General features: G+C 44.8%; 1 protein-coding gene across 1 annotated transcript in view; it reads right to left on the bottom strand.

Annotated features, from left to right (window-relative positions):
• The window catches only part of gle1 (GLE1 RNA export mediator), a 59,867-nt gene that overhangs the window by 23,737 nt on the left and 22,467 nt on the right, over positions 1–13,663 (bottom strand). The window contains exons 8-13 of the mRNA XM_072488825.1: positions 11,479–11,591; positions 10,489–10,558; positions 8,305–8,447; positions 6,946–7,136; positions 5,351–5,480; positions 2,274–2,378 (exon numbers count right to left, since the gene is read on the bottom strand). Coding sequence (XP_072344926.1) covers positions 2,274–2,378; positions 5,351–5,480; positions 6,946–7,136; positions 8,305–8,447; positions 10,489–10,558; positions 11,479–11,591 — 752 coding nt within the window. The remainder of the gene's footprint in view (positions 1–2,273; positions 2,379–5,350; positions 5,481–6,945; positions 7,137–8,304; positions 8,448–10,488; positions 10,559–11,478; positions 11,592–13,663) is intronic.

The following is a 13,663-nucleotide window of genomic DNA, read 5'->3' as shown; positions in this document are numbered from 1 at the left end:
GTACCTCGCCCATTTCCTCTGGCTCCACACATAGATTCCCTTGCCTATCCTTAAGTGGGCCAACCCTTTCCCTGGCTACCCTCTTGCTTTTTATGTACGTGTAAAAAGCCTTGGGATTTTCCTTAACTCTATTTGCCAATGACTTTTCGTGACCCCTTCTAGCCCTCCTGACTCCTTGCTTAAGTTCCTTCCTAGTTTCCTTATATTCCACGCAGGCTTCGTCTGTTCCCAGCCTTTTAGCCCGGACAAATGCCTCCTTTTTCTTTTTGACGAGGCCTACAATATCTCTCGTTATCCAAGGTTCCCGAAAATTGCCGTATTTATCCTTCTTCCTCACAGGAACATGCCGGTCCTGAATTCCTTTCAACTGACACTTGAAAGCCTCCCACATGTCAGATGTTGATTTGCCCTCAAACATCAGCCCCCAATCTAGGTTCTTCAGTTCCCGCCTAATATTGTTATAATTAGCCTTCCCCCAATTTAGCACATTCATCCTAGGACCACTCTTAGCCTTGTCCACCAGTACTTTAAAACTTACTGAATTGTGGTCACTGTTACCGAAATGCTCCCCTACTGAAACATCTACCACCTGGCCGGGCTCATTCCCCAATGCCAGGTCCAGTACCGCCCCTTCCCTAGTTGGACTGTCTACATATTGTTTTAAGAAGCCCTCCTGGATGCTCCTTACAAACTCCGCCCCGTCTAAGCCCCTGGCACTAAGTGAGTCCCAGTCAATATTGGGGAAGTTGAAGTCTCCCATCACCACAACCCTGTTGTTTTTACTCTTTTCCAAAATCTGTCTACCGATCTGCTCCTCAATCTCCCGCTGGCTGTTGGGAGGCCTGTAGTAAACCCCCAACATTGTGACTGCACCCTTCTTATTCCTGATCTCTACCCATATAGCCTCACTGCTCTCTGTGTCCTCCCGCAGTACAGCTGTGATATTCTCCCGAACCAGTAGCGCAACTCCGCCTCCCCTTTTACATCCCCCTCTATCCCGCCTGAAACATCTAAATCCTGGAACGTTTAGCTGCCAATCCTGCCCTTCCCTCAACCAAGTCTCTGTAATGGCAACAACATCATAGTTTCAAGTACTAATCCAAGCTCTAAGTTCATCTGCCTTACCCGTAATACTTCTTGCATTAAAACATATGCACTTCAGGCCACCAGACCCGGTGTTCAGCAACTTCTCCCTGTCTGCTCTGCCTCAGAGCCCCACTGTCCCTATTCCCTAGTTCTCCCTCAATGCTCTCACCTTCTGACCTATTGCTCCCGTGCCCACCCCCCTGCCATACTAGTTTAAACCCTCCAGCGTGACACTAGCAAACCTCGCGGCCAGGATATTTATGCCTCTCCGGTTTAGATGCAACCCGTCCTTCTTATATAGGTCACACCTGCCCCGGAAGAGCTCCCAGTGGTCCAGATAACGGAAACCCTCCCTCCTACACCAGCTGTTTAGCCACGTGTTTAGCTTCTCTATCTTCCTATTTCTAGCCTCACTGGCACGTGGCACAGGGAGTAATCCCGAGATTACAACCCTAGAGGTCCTGTCTTTTAACTTTCTGCCTAGCTCCCTGAACTCCTGCTGCAGGACCTCATGCCCCTTCCTGCCTATGTCGTTAGTACCAATATGTACAACGACCTCCGCCTGTTTGCCCTCCCCCTTCAGGATGCCCTCTACCCGTTCGGAGACATCCTGGACCAGGGCACCAGGGAGGCAACATACCATCCTGGAGTCTCTTTCACGTCCACAGAAGCGCCTATCTGTGCCCCTGACTATAGAGTCCCCTATTACTATTGCTCTTCTGCGCTTTGACCCTCCCTTCTGAACATCAGAGCCAGCCGTGGTGCCACTGCTCTGGCTGCTGCTGTTTTCCCCTGATAGGCTATCCCCCCGACAGTATCCAAAGGGGTATACCTGTTCGAGAGGGGGACAACCACAGGGGATTCCTGCACTGACTGCCTGCCCTTTCTGGTGGTCACCCATTTCTCTGCCTGCACCTTGGGTGTGACCACATTTACATAACTGCGATCTATGACGCTTTCCGCCACCTGCATGCTCCTAAGTGCATCCAATTGCTGCTCCAACCGAACCATGCGGTCCTAAAATCGCCAATCTTCACAACGAAATCCCTCATCCCTGGAACCATTCCCGTGAATTTTATCTGCACTGGAGACAGCATTAACAGATATGCTGGACGTTGTGGAGATACGCTTAACGTTTCAAATAGAAGGTGCTGGTGAATGACATTGCGGCGCAAACAGCAATTTACCTCTAAAAAGTCAAAGAGTAGCGTAGCAGTAATGTCAGCCAGAGGTTCCATATTCAACATCTGAGCCAGCCAGCGCCAAGCGTAATTCAGCCCATGAGGATGCTCCTAGGCACAGAAGAAAAAATTAAATATTGATTACGTCAACTTCAAATCATTTGAAAGACTCAGAAAAAGACGGAATAGGTGGGGGCCCCTTGAAATCAGAAGGCTAACCTGTGACATAATAGAAAGGGGTTTAACAGGGTAGAGAATATATTTTAAAAAGTGAAAATTTTGTAAGTGTTGATGTTCCGAGACTTGGCTGCGCTTCGTACAGCGAGCAATTAGGAAAGCAAATGTCATGTCTGCCTGTATAGCAAGGGGATTGGAGTAAAGAATTACTGCTGCAATTGCACAGGGTTTTGGCAAGGTCACATCTGGAGTACTGGATACAGTTTTGGTCTCCACATTTAAGAAAGAATATACTTGTACTGGAGGTGGTACTGTGGAATGAAATAAAAATCGCTTATTGTCACAAGTAGGCTTCAAATTAAGTTACTGTGAAAAGCCCCTAGTCGCCACATTCCGGCACCTGTTTGGGGAGGCTGGTACGGGAATTGAACCGTGCTGCTGGCCTGCCTTGGTCTGCTTTAAAAGCCAGCTCTTTAGCCCTGTGTTAAACCAGGAGGTTCACTATATTGCTCCCTGGGTTGTCATATGATGAGCAGTTGGGTAATGTGGGCCGATGAAAGGTGATCGCACTGAAACATACAAGATTCCGAAGGGGTTTGACGTGGAGAGATTGTTTCCAGGAAATCTAAAACACGGGGTCCCATGATAAGGGGTTGATCATTTAGGACCATGATGAGGAGAAATTACTTCACTCAAAGGGTTGTGAATCTTTGCAATTCTCAACCCCATAGCGTTGTCAATGCCCCATCGTTGAAAACGCCTAAGGCTGGGACAGACAGATTTTTGGTCTCTCAAGGAATCGAGGGATATGGGTGAGCAGGAAAGTGGAGCTGTAACCCAAGATCAGTCACGATTAGAGTGAATGGTGGAGCAGGTTCAACAGGCCATGTGGCCTACTCCTGCACCTATTTCTTGTCTGTTCTTGTGAGAGTGTCCGGGGTAAATAATAGGGGGAAACTAGGTAAGTACCTAAGGGAGAAGGATATGCTGACAAGAGTTTGATGAGTTGGTTTGTATGGAGCATAAGAACCAGCAGAAGCTAGTTGGGCCAAATGGCCTGTTTCAGCACTGTCCAGCTAAGTAATTTATCAGTATAGGTATCACACAGGGCAGCCCCAATGACATTTTATGTTTAAATTTAAAAAAAATTTTTTACAGAAAAAGTACTTGGGGGTGGAGGGGTGGGGGTCAAGAAGACTTGTTGAAGCAGGCAAATAAATGGGTTGACAAGACAAGTAATGGTTTTCTGGAAGGATGGGTTAAACAATCAGAAAGCAACTGTGCGCTGGGCCTCACCACCTCTTCTCAATCTTAAAAAAAAACCTAAAGCACCAAAATAATAAATCTCAATACACAGAAGCATACAAGGTGAAATTTCAACTACCTGTGAGACTCTTTTGTTTATGTAGGAAAACGTATTCCCCTCCAGCCCATCCTGACAGTCCAAGCAGCCAGATTAGATAATTCAACAGAAAAGCGCAGATTTCCAAACAGTTAAAGGTGATAAAATAATAATTAACTAAGGGATTACACCTATCAGAACAGATTGAACAGGTTATTTTTGCTAAAAAGACAGAGGTGCTGACCAAAGCAACAAATGCTGGCATTGTCAGTGATATGCTCAACCCAAAAAAGGCGAGCATTCCATTTGCCTGCCTTATTAACCTGCTGTAATGGCATGTAAACGTTTTAAGATTCATCGAAGAGGACACCCAGATCCCTCTGCACTGCAGCATTCTGCAGTCTCTCCCCATTTAAATAATATTTTGCTTTTCTATTCTTCCCGCCAAAGCGGACGTCATGTTTTCCCCACATTATACGCCATCCGCCAAACCTTTGACACTTTCCTTAACCTATGTCCTTTGTAGACTCTTTGCATCCTTACAACTTGGTGCTTCCTATTTTAATATCAACAGCAGGTTTGACTTCATCCAAGTTATTAATTCAGACTGTAAATAGTTGAGACCCCAGCACTGATCCCTATGGCACTCCACTCACAAAACTGAAAATGTTCCATTTATCCTGACTGTTTCCTGTTAGTTAGTCAGTCCTTCCACCATGTTAATATATCAGCCCCTGTCCCCAACACCATAATCTTGTGTGGTAACCTTATGTGGCATCTGATGGATGGACTTTTGGAAATCCAAAGACACTCCATTAACTGGTTCCCCTTTATCCACCCTGCTTGTTACATCAAAGAACTCTTTTTTTTAAATAAAAAACAATTGTCAAACACAATTTCCCTTTTACCAGGTAAGGGGAGGTTTGCATGGAGCATCAACATTGCCATGAACCTATTGGGTCGAATGGCCTGTTTCTGTGCTGTAAAAAAAGCAATCTCAAATTTATATTGTGGTAGAATGCAGCCTTCTTAACAATCATTCAAAAAACAATGAACAATGCTGGCTGTCGCACTGCTCTTTTGAAAAATTAGTTTTGCTGGGATGTGGGTGTGGCCGTCAGCCATCGCTAATTGCCCTTGAACTGAATGGCTTGATAGGTCACTTCAGAGAGCAGTTAAGAGTCAACTTTGCTGTGAAACTGAAGTCACATGTCGGCCAGACCAGGAAAGGACAGCAGATTTCCTTCCCTAAAGAAGATCAATGAACCAGGTGGGCTTTTACAATAATTGATGATGGTTTCAGTTTCATGATCACCATTACGGAGACTAGTTTTCCATTCCAGGTTTGTTGATTGAATTGAAACTCCCATCAGTGGCCATAGAACCCATGCCCCAGAGGATTAGCCGCCGTCTCTTGATTATTAGTCCAGTGGCATTGTCACTATGCCACCGTCACCCCCTATCCTTTGGCGGGAAAAAAATGCTCATCCGAATTGATTCAGATTTGGACAATAATAGCTTATGTTTGGGAAACCGAAGTGCAGCATTTTGGTATGGCACATACAGCTTGTTTTGATCCATAGGGCCATCTTAACAGCATGATGGCTGCATACAGACGGACCATCCCAGATATCCGTTTCAAAAAGTTGTCCTGCTGCTCAACACCATTGTCCAGTACTCGATACCCCAATAACCTGCAGAAGAAAAAAGGTTCAGACTTTAATTGCACAGCAACAGCGAATATACAAATCTTCTGCCCCTCCTCTCTCCACAGCATGATGCATGAAGAATAGCAGCACAAAGTCAAATTATTCTCAGGGGCGGCATGGTGGCATAGTTGTTAGCACTGCTGCCTCACCACGCCGAAGTCCCAGGTTTGATCCCGGACCCGGGCCACCGCCCGTGTGGAGTTTGCGCATTCTCCCACTACCCAACGTTTCACCCCCCCACAACCCAAAGATGTGCAAGGTAGGTGGATTGGCCACACTAAATTGCCCCTTAATTGTAAAAAAAATGAATTGGGTACTTTAATGTTATTTTAAAAAGTAAAATTATTCTCATCAAACCCATTCTTCCCATGGAAGGAGAATTAACTGAAACAGGCTGTCTTTCAGGACACACAAACGAGCCAGCTTTGGGGAGGGATACAATCCGGCAAATAATATGGAGACGGTAGAGTGAAAAACTGATTTCACATAAGGGAATAGGATAAGTTTCAACCTAAATAAATTTAGTACTGATGTGGAAACATGTGAAGACCATTCGGCCCATTAATCCTATTCCATCATGCAGTTAGATCGTGGTTTAACTGTAAAGAATAAATTAATAGATTTTTGTATGGGTGGAAGTTGAAACTTGAGAATCATTTAGGAAACAATTAGATGGTGTGATGGTGGTATTTGAACATCGCTTATTGTCACAAGTAGGCTTCAAATGAAGTTACTGTGAAAAGCCCCTAGTCGCCACATTCCGGCGCCTGTTCGGGGAGGCTGTTACGGGAAATACGGTCTTTTTCTAGAAGACTAAATCCAAGGAATGGTTTTCTTTATTAATCTTCTAATTTTGTGATGAAAGACCAGAAGAGGACAAGACAGAAAGAAATTGCAATAATATGAAGGAATTGGAAGGAGTTTTAGAAAATATCCATTCTTGGAATGAGCAGATAGACAAATTCAGCCATCTACCAACGCTAATTGCAATCGAGGCTCGACAGCAGAGGGGTGAAGGCAAGAATTAGAACATTAGCTAGCAGCTAGAGGACTAAAAAAAAAATTCTCATTCCATAATCAAAAGTTAATTAATTTGCTACTGAATTGTTTTAATTTTGTGAAACGTGGCAAGGAAAATCAGATTGCAAATGGCTTTCTAAAATCAGGAACAAAACAAAATAGTGCCCCAACGTCTTCAGGTTACTGTCAGTTGCAACCTGTATCAGGAATTTCACAGGGAAGACAAGCAAAATCAATATTTCCTTCACGGAGGTGGAACAACCTGGCACACAGATTCACAGCATTAAACTGGCAATTTAAAGAGTGTCTCGCAGTTGGCAGATTTTACATACCAGATTGGCTTCAACAAATAACCACCTGGTGGATAGAAGCAGATATCAGGTCAGTTATGCTTGCAGTTCTGAGGACAATGTTGTTCAGGGAATTCTACCTTTGGTATTCTTCCATTGGTAGCCCGTCTTTCCACGAAGGGAAAAACGGTACTGCGTAGGGGCACTTTCGGTGCAAGTGGGCCAAGAAAAGATCGCCAACTTTCGGGTGAGACTCCCAGATCCCTGAAGCAACGACTGCTATTGGAAATGCAGCTTCGTGGTGAGACGCTACTTCCTCCTCGCCTTGTTTCTGGAGTAATAATGGAGAAAATTAAAACTAACATTGGACTCGTTTTTCCGTTCGATACTGAAGACATTTTATACCTGCCTTGGATCCCTTTGGCATGAAAGTTGGGACCCACTTATGATAATCTTCAGATGGTAATTAGATTTAACCTGAAAATTCATAGGAGAGTAAGGAATCTGCCCAAATCTGTTGTCATCTGGCATACCCCGCCTGGAAAGGCATTGGAAGCAGTTTCACCAGTAACTTGTAAAAGGGAATTAAATAAATACTTCAAGGAGAACAATTTACAAGGCAATGGGAAAGAGCAGAGGAGCGAGACAGATTGGAAGGCTCTACCAAAGAGCTGCACAGGCATGATGGGCTGAATGGCCTCCTCCTGCACCATTTCATACTAGAATACTGTGAAATCTACCTTATTGTTTCACTCCTGAACAGCACCCATCTGTAATAAACGTTGATCACATCTCAAAATGTTCCACTTACAATGAACGATTAACTATCATTACACCAGCCAAAACGGTCTGCCATTTTGCATGATCCCACAAAACAGCAATGATTGTGTAACTAAATCGGGGTCGGTGGAAGCGGGAGAAGGAATTCTAAAGAGTGAGGAACAAAGGGGTAATTTGAGTTAACTATTTTTGTGACCCAACTCCGAGTGCAGTCCACCAAGGGAGAGCTGCACTGCTGGAGGTGCAGCTTTTCAAATAAAACATTAAACGGAAGCTCCACTCGGCCGCTCAGGTCGTTTACGAGGGGCTGGTTTAGCACAGGGCTAAATCGCTGGCTTTGAAAGCAGACCGAGGCAGGCCAGCAGCACGGTTCAATTCCCGTACCAGTCTCTCCGAACAGGCGCCGGAATGTGGCGACTGGGGGCTTTTCACAGTAACTTCATTTGAAGCCTACTTGTGACAATAAGCGGTTTTCATTTCATTCATTTTTCATTTCATTCATTTTTCATTTCAGGCAGACGGAGAAGATTCCATTGCATTACTCTGAAGAGGAGCAGGAGTGCTCTCCCTGGAGTCCAGGCCGATATTCATCCCTCGACAACATGATTTTTAAAATTCTGGTCATTTACCTCGTTACTGTTCGTACTGCGCTCAAACGGACTTCCATATTTCCTGCACTACCACTGTGACTGCACCTCAAGAATAATTTACTCACTCACCACAAATTTTTCTGCCAGTTTGTAACAGACAAAGTCCTGCCCTTGTGGGTGCTGAGAAATTGACACCAACTTCCCAGCTGATGGTATTTGCTTGCCCATCAGCAGATTATTGATTTTGTCAAAGATTTCACGGAGGTGAGACCCTGGAGAAAAAACAATGGAGAATTTACTTGAATTATCTTTCACGGTTCAAGCACTAGCATTTTTTTTTAATTTAAAAAAAAAAAATGTATTTTATTACAAACATGCATCAAACCAGGTTACAGCTAATAATCACCCCGGGAAACAGACTTCCCAAAATTCAACTATACAGTCTGTACAGTGGTTAGCACAGTTGCTTCGCAGCTCCAGAGTCCCAGGTTCGATTCCCGGCTTGGGTCACTGTCTGTGCGGAGTCTGCACATTCTCCCGTGTCTGTGTGGGTTTCCTCCGGGTGCTCCGGTTTCCTCCCACAGATCAAAGATGTGCAGGTTAGGTGGATTGGTCATTGGTCAAATTGCCCTTAGTATCCAAAAAGATTAGGTGGGGTTATTGGGTTACGGGTATAGGGTGGAGGTGTGGGCGTGGGCAGGATGTTCTTTCCAAGGGCTGGAGCAGACATGATGGGTCGAATGGCCTCCTTCTGCACTGTAAATTCTATGATTGTATGAAGTGCAAGTGTTACAATCCTGTTCCTTGGACAGCATGTTGCAAATCCATGACTTCTACCATCTAGAAGGACAAGGGCAGCAAATGCACCACCACCTGAAAGTTCCTCTCCAACATACAAAGCATCCTGACTTGGAAATATATCGCCATTCCCTCATTGTCGTTGGGTCAAAATCCTAGAGTTCCTTTCCTAACAGCACCCTGGCTGTTCCTACAACACATGGACTGCAGTGGTTCAAGGCAGCAGCAACCACCACCTTCTCAAGGGCAAATATGGATGGGCAATAAATTTTGGCCTAGCCAGCCACGCCCATATCCCACGAAGAGTAAAAAATAATTCATACTGCATTACAAAATCAGTTTTGCTCTACTTGAGACCACTGACATTTTTGATAGCTCTCATTTCACAAGGTAAGCACAGAAGATGAAGATTATTCAGACTGAAGGATTTAGATCTAGACGACAGATAGTGTTCAGTTAAAAAAAAAGGATAAAGGTAAAATTAGTTAATGCTCAGAAAGCAGATTTACACACATAATAGCTGAACCACTATGGAGCATGAAACTCCCCAAGTTCAGTCCCCAGTGAGGTGAGATGATCTCAGCCAGGGTAGGAGTACGAGTCCTGAAGCCAGCATCAGAGAAATACCAGCCGGTTGTCGCCCTTTGGTATTCGTTGGGGTGCACGTGTGGATTCAAGGTTCAAGCACAGGGCAGCATGGTAGCACAGTGGTTAGCACAGTTGCTTCACAGCTCCAGGGTCCCAGGTTCGATTCCCGGCTTGGGTCACTGTCTGTGCAGAGTCTGCACGTTCTCCCCGTTTCTGCGTGGGTTTCCTCCGGGTGCTCCGGTTTCCTTCCACAGTCCAAAGATGTGCAGGTTAGGTGGATTGGCTATGCTAAACTGCCCCAAGTGTCCAAAAAAGGTTAGTTGGGGTTACGGGGATTGGGGGAGGTGTGGGCTTGGGTGGGTGCTCTTTCCAAGGGCCGGTGCATACTCAATGGGCCGAATGGGGATTGGGGAGGTGTGGGCTTGGGTGGGTGCTCTTTCCAAGGGCCGGTGCAGAGTCAATGGGCCGAATGGCTCCCTTCTGCACTGTAAATTCTATGGACACAGGACCAGCCTCAGTTGTCTTTGGTCGCCCTTCTCCTTCGGACAGCGACCAAAGATCAGTGTTCGTGAAGAGAAAATGTCCATTTCAGCACAAGGAGAGCAACTAGTGCTCCTGGAAACACACAATTTCTGGAGGAGTGATACCTTCTGTAGAGGTGGGGAAGTAACAGAGAAAAAGACGCTAGAAAACCGGTATCAAATAGCAAGGGACAAAGAAATCAAACCTGGATATGCGGTGGTAAACATCAGAAGGACTTATGGAACGTGATTTGGTTTTTGGGGGGGGGGGGGGGGGGGGGGGGGGGGGGGGGAGGAGAGAGAGAGAGAGAGAGAGAGAGAGAGAGAGAGAAACAATAATGCTAAATGTATAAAGTATGCCATTGTTAAATTGACAAAACGAGTCTCGGGAATGATCTCCACTCACCTGCAATGGAGGAGATCTGGCCAACAGGAATAGTTGCCGTTTTTTGAAGGTCCATTTTAATCTTCTTCACCTGAAAATGAATTCACATGTAACCTTCTTTGGGAATACCTCATTATCCCGCCACTTAATGCTTAAAGCTTTTTAAAAACAAAGTTATTTTGTCGGACTTTGTAATTGTTCTTGCAAAAGACAGACAAGGGAACTATAAACAGCGAGATAGTTTGAAATCTGAATCTTATGACTTTCTGAACACTTTAGCCATACAGAGACGTCAATCAAGCAGACAGATTTTAGAACCCTTACTCACAGAACAGAGCATCACCCTGACTTAGCAGCAAGAGTAAAACCCGCGAACCTACTTTGTGCCACTGCAAGACCAACGTTTCAGCAAATGCTTCGTGATGTTGATATTACAGGCCAAGACATTCATACAACCAAACAGCACAGATGGAGACCATTATGATCACACCAGCTCTCGAAAATTTGGGCAAGCACCGGCATTTAAAAAGTTACCAACTTGTCTCGAAATCTGCTTCTACCACTGCTTCTGGTAGGGAATTCCATGCCCCAACAACCTACGTGCAACGATACCGGAGGTAAAAGTGTTAAATTGTGAGAACAGATTGTGCAAACTAGATCCCTTGAGTAAAGACGACGAACTGAGCTGTTCAAGATGATTAAAGGAATTGATAGGGTACAGAGAGAAAGAAAATGACTGCCATGCTGGGGGAAGTCCAGAACAAAGAGGATCATTTTAAAATTAGAGCTAGGCTGTCAGGGGCGATGCCAGGAAGCACTCCTTCACACAAAGGATAGTAGAAATCTGGAACTCTGTCCCAAACACTGGTGGGCATCAAGTTAAAATGTCAAAGTCGAGAATGATACCCCTGTTCTTAAGTGATCTAGATTTTGCTATCAATGTCAACAGAGTTGAGATCAGGCACCACAAACACACATCAATTTAAACAGGAGAACGTGACATTATTTTACCTTGAAATCCTTGCTGTTGTTAAGATCATTAATAGATGTTGCACACTGATCACACATATCCTGCAACTGTTGGTACCACTGCATGGTGCTGGAATCTGCCTTTACCTGCAGCCCTGTCATTTAATTTTTTAAAAAATTACAAAACAGATTATTCATCTTGAACTTAATCAAAGGTTAGCAGATTTCAGAATCAGTTTTAAACAAAAGGTGGGGTGGGAACTTCCAGATGTCTTAAAGCATTTTAGAGTCAAAGAAGTGCTTTTGAAGAGTAGTTACGGTTGTGATGCAGGAAATACAGCAGCCAATACGCATCCTACCACAAACAGCTTTACTAAAACATGCCGCTGTGCAGAGAGACCTGGGTGTGCTAGTGCATGAGTCGCAAAAAGCTGGTTTACAGGTGCAACAGGTGATTAAGAAGGCAAATGGAATTTTGTCCTTCATTGCTAGGGGGACTTGCTAGACAGTTTAGGAGAGTGGTCCAAGAAATGGCTGATGAAATTCAACGTGGGCAAGTGCGAGGTCTTGCACTTTGGAAAAAAAAGAATAGAGGCATGGACTATTTTCTAAATGGTGACAAAATTCATAACGCTGAAGTGCAAAGGGACTTGGGAGTCCTGGTCCAGGATTCTCTAAAGGTAAACTTGCAGGTTGAGTCCGTAATTAAGAAAGCAAATGCAATGTTGTCATTTATCTCAAGAGGCTTGGAATATAAAAGCAGGGATGTACTTCTGAAGCTTTATAAAGCATTAGTTAGGCCCCATTTAGAATACTGTGAGCAATTTTGGGCCCCACACCTCAGGAAGGACATACTGGCACTAGAGCGGGTCCAGCGGAGATTCACACGGATGATCCCAGGAATGGTCGGCCTAACATACGATGAACGTCTGAGGATCCTGGGATTATATTCATTGGAGTTTAGGAGTTTGAGAGGAGATCTAATAGAAACTTACAAGATAATGAATGGCTTAGATAGGGTGGACGTAGGGAAGCTGTTTCCATTGGCTGGGGAGACTAGGACCCGGGGGCACAGCCTTAGAATAAAAGGGAGTCACTTTAGAACAGAGATGAGGAGAAATTTCTTCAGCCAGAGAGTGGTGGGTCTGTGGAATTCATTTCCACAGAGGGCGGTGGAGGCGGGGATGTTGAGTGTCTTTAAGACAGAAGTTGATAAATTCTTGATTTCTCGAGGAATTAAGGGCTAAGGAGAGAGAGCGGGTAAATGGAGTTGAAATCAGCCATGATTGAATGGTGGAGTGGACTCGATGGGCCGAATGGCCTTACTTCCGCTCCTATGTCTTCTGGTTTTATGGATGGAGTTTAAGACTAGGGAGGTTATGCTGCAATTGTATAAGGTGTTAGTGAGGCCACACCTGGAGTATTGTGTTCAGTTTTGGTCTCCTTACTTGAGAAAGGACGTACTGGCACTGGAGGGTGTGCAGAGGAGATTCACTAGGTTAATCCCAGAGCTGAAGGGGTTGGATTACGAGGAGAGGTTGAGTAGACTGGGACTGTACTCATTGGAATTTAGAAGGATGAGGGGGGGATCTTATAGAAACATATAAAATTATGAAGGAAACAGATAGGATAGATGCGGGCAGGTTGTTTCCACTGGCGGGTGAAAGCAGAACTAGGGGGCATAGCCTCAAAATAAGGGGAAGTAGATTTAGGACTGAGTTTAGGAGGAACTTCTTCACCCAAAGGGTTGTGAATCTATGGAATTCCTTGCCCAGTGAAGCAGTAGAGGCTCCTTCATTAAATGTTTTTAAGATAAAGATAGATAGTTTTTTGAAGAATAAAGTGATTAAGGGTTATGGTATTCGGGCCGGAAAGTGGAGCTGAGTCCACAAAAGATCAGCCATGATCTCATTGAATGGTGGAGCAGGCTCGAGGGGCCAGATGGCCGACTCCTGCTCCTAGTTCTTATGTTCTTATGATAATGACCAAATAATCTCATTTTCATTTCATCGGTTTTCCGGATGTTGGTTGGAGATAAATATTGGAGACAGCTCCCCTGCTCTTCACTGAAATGACACCGTTGTATCTTTTACACCCACTCATAATCCCTCATCTCCAGGACACATCTCCCATGGCTGTTCACTGCCTCCTAAGTATTGCCCAGAGGCATCAGCCTTGGCTTCTGTACTCAAGCCCTGGAGTGAAACTTGTATCTGGAACCTTGTTA

Source organism: Scyliorhinus torazame, chromosome 22 (genome assembly GCF_047496885.1).
Source record: "Scyliorhinus torazame isolate Kashiwa2021f chromosome 22, sScyTor2.1, whole genome shotgun sequence".
Lineage (NCBI taxonomy): Eukaryota > Metazoa > Chordata > Chondrichthyes > Carcharhiniformes > Scyliorhinidae > Scyliorhinus > Scyliorhinus torazame.
The sequence above is the reverse complement of the archived record's forward strand: the minus strand, read 5'-3'. Positions and strand labels throughout refer to the sequence as shown.